This window comes from Podarcis pityusensis (assembly GCF_964106645.2).
Source record: "Podarcis pityusensis genome assembly, chromosome: 2".
Taxonomy (NCBI): Eukaryota; Metazoa; Chordata; class Lepidosauria; order Squamata; family Lacertidae; genus Podarcis; species Podarcis pityusensis.
The window spans coordinates 31679653-31689147 of NC_138029.1; the positions used below are offsets into that span (position 1 = coordinate 31679653).

Sequence of the window (9495 nt, forward strand, 5' to 3'; positions counted from 1 at the left end):
ACAGGAAGAACTTTGTGACAGTAAGAGCTGTTTGACTGTGGAACAGTCTCCCTCTGGAGGTTGTGGACTCTCCTCCCTTGGAGGTTTTTAAGGAGAGTTTGGATGGCCATCTGTCGCGGATGCTTTCGCTGAGATTCCTGCATTGCAGAGAGCTGGACTAGATTACCCTTGGGATCCCTTCCAACTCTACGATTCTATGATTCTACGACTGGTAGTAGTTCAAATGAGCCACTCATTTCAATACTAGTACAGTGCAAGTGTTTTGCTGGCAACGCTCAGCCCACAAGAAAGGATTGTAAACCTAGGTGGAGTCTGAGATTTATACATACCCTCACTGCAGTTTGTGGTGAAGGAAGGAGCTGCGTCTTAAGCCAGCTTACTTGTGGTGGGGTCTGTATATGTGTGACAATAAATAGAGGCTAAAAAAGATTGCAGAGAGAACATGAAGGCAGAATTTGCAGGGCTCTGAGGCTGGATTTCCCCCCACATGCCAGTAAGTGAGGTAGGAGTGAGAGGGAGGAACCCCAAGGTGACAGAATGTGCTGGACTACCCCAAGCTGGTGTCCACTATTTGCAAGAAAAGCTCTCTCTCTCCTCCTCCCCCCCCCCCCCATTAGTGGGAAAGCAAATTGCAAGGACGTTTTTCATTTGATTTTCTAGTTTTCTCCTTTCAGGAAATTCTAAACCGAGGGAAGAGTGGTGAATAATGGTGTCCCCCAATCCACAGACTGATGTGATAGATAGTCCATTTTATCGCTTCAATCCACTGCATGTGCACATCCTCTGTAAGCTGCGTCTGTTAGTGGGTTTTAAGTCATAGACTGATTTGGCTGTGATAAAAAAAGAAAACTTTGGCCAAAATCAGAAGTGCATTAAAAGGGGAGAAAAATCATGAGAGAATCTTTCTTGTTTCAATTTCTGTGAATTATCAGCTTCAAACAAAGCTTGGTCATTATTTTTCTCATTTCACAGCATAGCTGGTTTGCGAGAAAACACATCAAAACGGTGTGTTTCATGAGAAACAACAAGATAAATACAGGCAAGATATGGATTGTGGCAAAGGTTGTGTGTACACCATTTCCCAAACCATCAGTGGGAGCCCAATGGGAACAAATGGGAGTGTGTACAGAGGCTTTTCCTGCTTTGCGGTAGCTCATTCCAGTAATTTTGTGTTAGCTCATTCTGTCTTGCAACAGAATCGAGATACAGTCCCATAGATATTACAGTGGACGCTCGGGTTGCAAACGTGATCTGTGCAGGAGGCACGTTCGCAACCTGCAGCGTTTGCAACCCGCAGCGCCGCATCTGCGGACGCGCGGGTCGCGATTCAGCGCTTCTGCACATGTGCAAAGTGCCGGAAGTAACCCATTCCAGTACTTCCGGGTTCGACGTGGTGTGCAACCCAAAAACATGCAACCTGAAGCATCTGTAACCCGAGGTGTGACTGTATTCTAGCCTGGCCCAGTGACATTTCATTCACTTTCTCCCGTCTCTGATTTCTGGTAAAACTGACAAGGCTTTGTGTCCGTGGTTTTCCTAGCTTGGGGGGTGGGGGGAGTGCACAGCAGGGTCTGACTCTGAAACCAGCAGGCCTGTTCTGTGTGCACGTTTGGAGCTTCAGGTCTGAGCCATGAATAATTTGAAGCTTCACCAAAGCTTCTTATGTATTCTGGGCTGCAGGAGCCTCCAAGATTAATTTCTATTGCCCCTTGCCTGCTCTGGGACCCTGTGCTCTGTCCTGCTGCTTCAGAAGAGCTGAGAGGTGAGCGTGGGGTTACTCCTCAAGGGATTTCCCTGCTCCAGAATCCCAACACACACAGAAGAGATTCAGCGTCCAGCAAGGCAGTGGAGCGCCTCCGCTGTTTTTCAAAGCTCTGCTTTATTGATTTAGCATTCCCTTCTGTGATAAATACATCCCGGAGAAGCTATGAGGCTGGCGTGCCCCCGCTGCATGTTGGGGAGGGGGCAGGCCTTCCTCCTAATCAATAATTGAAGCTATATGTAAGATTCACTTTGGTGTTGCCAAGCCTCAGTTCCAGGAACTGCCTCTGGTTCATAGGCAGAGGTGTGCGATGTTGTAACCGATTGCAGCCAAGCACAGCAGCAAAGTTTCCTGGCCATCATTGCTTCTGCAAGGCTTCTTCCACGAAGCGTAGGTTACACATACATGCACACACTGATGAGATACCCTATCTGCTAGTTGTAACTCTGGGGAGACACACCTCAGAGAACAAACCATTACATGCTCCGTGGATCAGGGACTACGGATGCTTTCAGACAGGTGGCACTGGTTGCAAATCGGTCATTCGGATCCATTTTTCCCCTATAGGCACAACTGGGACACTATCCTCCATCCCATTATCTGGGCTTAGTCATTCCAGTGCTTCCTACTTATACAGGTGGGCAATCTTTGAGGAAATGTTTTCACACAATGCTTCCTAGGCCCTCTGCCACCCTCCACTACCTTTTCCTGTTCAGGATGAGCCTGCAGGTAATTCTGTATCTGTGCAAACACAGATTAAAATAAAAATCCCCACAGGAAGTGCCACAGGAATAACAGCCCCTAGCTATTTAATTTCACTATGGACAAAATAGAAACTTTGAAGGAGGAGAGAACATTCATTTCCTTTTCATTGTATTTTTTTAAAAGAGGTCTTCCTTAAGACTGATATATAGCTATACTACTATACAACTGTTCTAACCAAAGGGGTGTTGCACAGGTGTTGCAAAGAAAGAAAGAAAGAAAGAAAGAAAGAAAGAAAGAAAGAAAGTAAGTCCTGGCATATGTACTTTACTGCAATTACAGTTTCCAAGGCGTTGCAATCTTAAGAGAACAGCTCTTCAGAAGTGGGTTGTGAAAATTCTGATATGCCTATAGATGGCTTAACGCTTTTCTGTGGTAAGGAGAAATCTGGATTAAATGTTGTTGTTTTTTAAGTATGTGTAGGCATTTGATGATGATACCATGTGAACAGTGCACAAAAAAAGTGTGTGCATAAACAGTATAGTTTTTGCAATAGTGTTTTTGTCTGGAAGTACCCTAATGCTACTGGCCAGAATGATGGGATGCAGAAGAGGACCTTTAAGGAGACTGATTGTTCCTCTGCTCCTCAGGTGTTTCAGCAGGTTCTTCAACACAATACGCCTTTGACAAACTGTGGTATTGCAAGCAACATCACCTCTACAAGTCAATAAGCAACACACACATATATGGAACCTGTGGCCCTCCAGATGTTGCTGGGCTCCATCTCCCACCAGACCCAGCCGATATGGTCAGTGGTCAAGGATTATGGGAGTTGTAGTCCAGCAACAGCTGGAGGACCACAGGTTCTACGCCTTATTATCCAACAATGCCCTTCCCCACAGCCAAGATCCATGTTTCCCTCTGTGTACAGGGGTATTGCCTAAAATATTATGCTGGCTCCTGAAACCTTTGAGCCTGGCACCAAGGGATTTGAGAATACATTTCAGCCTTGAGCATTTACGCGAGGAAATTTGTTTGAGGACCTCTCTGTACAATCACTGGACGTGTGTTTCAACTCCAGTTTAGCCATTCTGCAATACAGTGGTGCCTTAGGTTACATACGCTTCAGGTTACATACACTTCAGGTTACAGACTCTGCTAACCCAGAAATAGTGCTTCAGGTTAAGAACTTTGCTTCAGGATGAGAACAAAAATCGTGCTCCGGCAGTGCGGCAGCAGCAGCAGGAGGCCCCATTAGCTAAAGTGGTGCTTCAGGTTAAGAACAATTTCAGGTTAAGAACGGACCTCCGGAATGAATTAAGTACTTAACCCGAGGTACCACTGTACATGTGTATTCATTTTGTGAAGCACCTACCCACAATACTGTAATGTAAGCATAACACAAGCCTTTCCTGTGGGGGATATAACTCTGTAGGTGTTCGCTGTTTAGATAGATAGATAGATAGATAGATAGAGGGATGTACATTTGAATAAGGGTGAAAGATACCTGCATTGCAGGGGATAGGACTAAATGATCCTCATTGTCCCTTCCAACACTACAAGTCTATGATTCTGTAATTCTAAGTGTGCACATAATGGCCATAGATTAAAAAAACTCCCATAACGATGGCAACAAGGAAGCGCTTCTGGAGCACTGGAGCATTGGGACGTGCACCCACAGGAAGACAGAGCGTGCCTTGCTAGCCCAGCACCCTGTTTCAGCCACATGTTTTTGGGAAGCCCACAAGCAAGGCATGAAGTCATCAGCTGTTGTTTGTCCCACCCCAGTAGTTGCTGCCCAGAGGTAAACTGCCTCTGATCAAGGAGGTTCCATTTAACTATTGTGGCTTACAGCTGTCACTAGATCTGTCCTCCATGAATTTAACACCAGATGGTCCAATGACTGAGAGTGCCTCAGGAGACCTAATTGAAAGAATGCTTTCTTCTTGCCTCCAAATGCCAAAATAAAATAAAATGATTCTCAACATGGTTTGGCTGAGCAACTAATTTAATGGAAAGGAGCAGAGGTGAGAAATTGTGTTGTCACCAGTTACACATAATGGGTGCAGTGTGTGTGATACCAGTGCAATCTCAATACACACCCTCCTATCTACAGAAGATAGGAACCTTTGTACTGTGTGTTTCCCGGAAGAAAAATAATGTACTTTGCTCAGGAATTGCAACTTCCTTATCACAAAACATGGGTGAACAATCTACTACAATACAAGTGGGAAACACACACAAATGGAATTCACATGCACACACCCAGACTGCACAAGTTGTTCTTTCCAGGAAGGTAACATCTTAAACACTGGGGGGAAGCCTCAGATAAAATCATTCATTATATTTAGCACAGCTTTATCCTATGCCTTAAAGGCAAAATTAGATTTTTCTTGCATGTTTTTAATCCTACATTAAGCTTGGGGCAGTGTACACGGTTCTCTAAATTACTCACCCTATATTTTATTCTTACAACAACCTTGTGAGGTAGGCCAGAGTAAGAACGGATAATTAGCCCTATGGTCACTCGGTGAACTGCATGTCTGAATGACAATTTGAACCTGTGTTTCCTTAGCCCTAATCTGACGCTCTAAACTTTACACTGCATGTATTTGGGATGTATTTGGAAAGGGCTGGAATCTACAAGAGTCCAAGAGCAAGATGAAAGACCTTGTTCTGCCAGTCAGCTCACAATAACATCTTTCAAGAAAGCCAGACAAAGTGTGCAAAGTACTTCTTGTTCCTCTGGTCCTAGGTTTACTCCAGAGAAAGTGGAAAAGCCATCACCCACCCTATCCCTATACTCATTTAGGGCACGTCCAGGCTGTCGCTATTTTGGGGTGGGATTCAATCTCACACTGGCAGATTCAGGTTGCCCAATTATAGCTGATAGAGAAATCATGCACAGAAACCTGCTTCCCCAAAAGATCAGACCTTTTGTGATAAGGAACATGAAGAATAAGACGTGCTTTGATGCAACATCATCTAACTTCCTCACAAACAAATCAGATTGAATGCTCGTTAACTAGCCTGCATCATCTAATCGACCTGCAATCAAATCAGGATGAATGCTCAATAAATAGGTTGTTGCCCGGAAAGACTTGTAATGAATGTGAGGACAGGCCCTAGAAAGCCTCTGCACCTTTGCAAGGGTCTGTGTGGCTTTGCTCTCGTTCTGATTGGTTCAGGAGGAAGAGATGTGGGTTGAGTTCCTGATGGGCACCCTTCTCTCCTGTTGCAAAGTGGGAGCAGGACCTCAGGCACTCTTGCTTACTCCCAAAAGCTTTTAATGAGTGCATGGGAGACATTTAGGCTGTGTACACACCATACCTGTAAAGCACATGACTTTCCCCATAAGAATCCTGGGAAATGCAGCTTTACCCCTCGCAAAGCTACCATTTCCAGCACCCTTAACAAACTACAATTTCCAGAATTCTTCAGAGGAAGTCATGAACTTTAAATGTATGGTGTGTACACAACCCTGGTGGTTTGGAACAGCTGGAAAGTGGTGAGACTGGACTGTGTGCTGCTGCCAGCATACCCTGTGCCCTGTCCTGCCCCCTATATCAGACCCTCCAAGTGTCCCTATTTTCCAGGGACAGTCTTGGACTTACAGAAGCTGTCCTGGTTTCCAATTTGATCCCAGAATGTCCTGCTTTCCCTTAGGATATCCCTATTTTCATTGGAGAAATGTTGGAGGGTATGGAGTTGTGCAACCCCCAAGCCAAGAAGATAAGTGCAACCTTTAGAAGACATCTGAAGGCAGCCCTGTATAGGGAAGTTTTTAAATGTTTAATGTTTTATTATGTTTTTATTTATGTTGGAAGCAGCCCAGAGTGGCTGGGGCAACCCAGTAAGATGGGTGGGGTATAAATAATAATAACAACAATATTGACTGGGATGTCCCTATTTTCACTGGAGAAATATTGGAGAGTATGCCATATCCCACCTTGTATTGGAGCCTGTAATAGTATGCAGTTTACTGCCTTACTGGTCACCCTCTGCCTTTTTAAGCCTCCCCTCCCTCTCCCTCCCCTTTCACTGCCACTCACCCAGGTGCTAGCACACCTTTTCTCCCCAGGCCCTTCTCTTTGCCTTGCCCAGCCAACATTTACAGGCTGGTGAAGTTACCAGGAAAGAAGGTACAAGTAGGGCGGGATAGGTTTGTGGTTCAGCAATGCTGACTGTGTTCCCAGGCCTGGGCCCAGTAACGGGAAGTGGCTATTCTCAGTGACAGTAAATCAGATCGGCAAGATTAGAGGCCTCTTGCTGCCTAATCATGAGCCACTTGGGCAGGAGGACAACTTACTGGAACTGGGAGGAAATAAAAGCAATAAATAAAGCATGACTGTTAACATCTGGCCCTTGCCACGGGGTGAGATGTAGCTGTAGGATGGGTTGTTTATGGTTCATTCACTGACTTTATAGGGCTCCCCTGGTACAAGGGGGGCAAGAGAGCAGGAGCAGCAAAGAGTGATTCTTTGTGCCAAAGTGTGTGCTTTTCAAGGGTGCAGGCAGACACAGAAAAGTACCCGATGTACACATATGTGGTTGTATGTTAATAATGTTGACCCGCCCCAGGGAGGTCTTACCGTACAGACAGGCAAGCCAAGGCAGTGGGCAGAGCAGGTAAATAAGAGGGGCAGTCTGGATTCTGCGGGAAGAGCTGATCTACATCCATTTGCATTGTGTTGATCTTGTCCCGGTTCCAAACGGCCTATAGATCTCAAGAACAAGGCATCATGCGTCAACCACAAAGAGGAGGAGGTTTATGGAGCTCATAAAACACGTTTTATGCAGTTACGCTGGGAGTTGGGGTCAGCTCTGCCGTGAAGGCTTGTCACTACAAGCGAGATTGGACCAATCTTCCCAGCAACAGAGTTCATATCTCTGACTTCCTTCCTGGTAGCGGCTGGGGAAGCATTTTAAACATATACGTACACACATCTTTTTTTCGCAAAATGGGCCAAACTAGCCTCTCATCCAGCGATGAGGCAAGCCTGTGGATACTTTTCCAATAACCATTTGGCAGGCTACCCGCTGGCAGTGTCTCAGCCATGGCCAGGAGAAGGCCATAGCCAGGAATATGAGGACTGACTGAAGGAGGAGACTGGAATAATACCCCAGTATCACAGAAAGCAGAGTAATTAAACTTCAGTGACATGAATAGCCTCACCTCATCTCCAGTTGAAACAAAGCCCATGCAATTGTTCAATCATTTACTCTGTGGAGTTGCAGGCGGCCCACTTATTCCATTCTCTCTCTGTCTTATCCATCCGTGGCCTCATACCCCATCAACAGTGCAACTTTACATCAGCTTTGGCCCTGGTACAAGAAATTTCCCTCCTACTGACTTCAATGGGTTTAAAAGTAATTATTGAAACCTGTGCAAGATTTTATCACAGGTTTGAAGTCCTGCTGTGCATAATGTGAATGTATGATGGGGCAGGTGAACAATATTATGATTCTATCTCTGGCTACAAAGATACAGATTCTATCTCTGCCCAACTGTGAGGCACCCAGGCAGAAATGAAAAGAAAGAACAATGCAAGGAGACTGCAATTCTTGTTCGTTTTAAAATGTGGGGCGGGCACGGGTCCCCTCAAGTGCAGGGTCATTGATGCAATAAGGGTTTTATGGTCGTTTGGGCAGGCTGTTTAAAAATTATGAACACTCACCATAATCCGTGCCTCAGATGAATGCTTTGTCCCATTGGTGACATGATTTCTGACTTGATGGGATTTGGGAAGTTAGGGGTGGGGTGGGGAGTTGCCTCTGCAAAAAACAATGCGAATTCAAAAAAGTCCATTATTGATTTTCAGTGCCACCCTACGCATGCCTACCTGAAAGTAAACGCTACTGGGTTCAATTAGATTATTAGACATACTCCCAGCCAGGTTAACTGCAGCCTGTCAGGAGTCTAAACAGGAGCGCAACTGCTGGCGGAGCGGTGCCTGCGTGCCTTTTTGGTAACATTTCTTCTTTTAAATCCCCAGGCTTGCCACTCGGGGGGGGGCGACAATGTTCCATTCCCTCGGCTGAACCAGACGCCCAAAGGCAGGTGGTGGCGGAAGGAAACATGCGCACGCTGTTACTATAGAGATAAGGAGCATGGACGGACTACAACACCCAGCGTGCCTGAGGAGGGAGATACTTCCGGAAAGCCTGCCATTGGCTCCAATCTGAAGACGTCACCAGTGTGCGGATGACGCTACTCAGCCTGCCCTGAACCTCCAATGAGCGCTCAGGGGAAGGAGGGGGGAATGTCGCTCCTCCTGCGCGAGGGAAAATTAAATGTAGTGCCTTAAATGTAGTGGCCCTGTGATAGCTCATTTGGGAGAGCAAAAGACTCTTCATCTCAGGGTCTTGAGTTCGAGCATCACGTCAAGCAAAAGCTTCCTGAATTGCACGGGGTTGGACCAGAAGATCCTTGTGGTCCCTTCCAACTCTACAAATCTATGATTCTAGACACAACCAAACTTTCGTATTGGAGCCCTGCTTGTATAAATAATCATTTAAACGTTTCCATTGTTTCTGAATTAAAATTCTAGACTAACCTTGTGAAGAATACAGAGAACATAAAGATTTGATTGATTATGAAAGAATCTAAGGAAGGGAAATGATTGAAGAACAGATGTAAATGCGAGTAAGACAGCTAAGAGACGTGTGGTGATTGCGGTGGAAGTCTTTTATATAATTTTAACTAAGCTTTATATATTGCAGTATTTGAAGCAAGAATTTGGTAATATTCCAGGTTATGAAAAGTATTTTTTCTCTTTTTTGGGTCTTTTTTCTATATATTTTTTATTTTTCCTTTTTCTTTTTATTAGTTTTCATTTTGGAAAACATGTATATAAGTGTGTTTACAGTGTTATGTGTTGTTCTTTGATGTTCTTTGTTTAATTTCTATTTTGGGGGGGAAATAATAAAAATTATGATTTTATGTGGGGGAGAGGGAGAGAACGGGGTTCGCTCGCTGCCACTTTCCTGATGGCGTCGTCGAGGGGAGGAAAGGGTTGGGTTGGCGGGAG

At 45.2% G+C, this 9495-nt stretch overlaps 1 protein-coding gene across 1 annotated transcript in view; it reads right to left on the bottom strand.

Annotated features, from left to right (window-relative positions):
- Window positions 1–8353, bottom strand: part of PGS1 (phosphatidylglycerophosphate synthase 1) — a 125292-nt gene extending 116939 nt beyond the window's left edge. The window contains exons 1-2 of the mRNA XM_080993834.1: window positions 8143–8353; window positions 7057–7181 (exon numbers count right to left, since the gene is read on the bottom strand). Coding sequence (XP_080849960.1) covers window positions 7057–7181; window positions 8143–8145 — 128 coding nt within the window. The 5' untranslated portion in view covers window positions 8146–8353. The remainder of the gene's footprint in view (window positions 1–7056; window positions 7182–8142) is intronic.
- Window positions 8354–9495: the final 1142 nt, after the last annotated feature.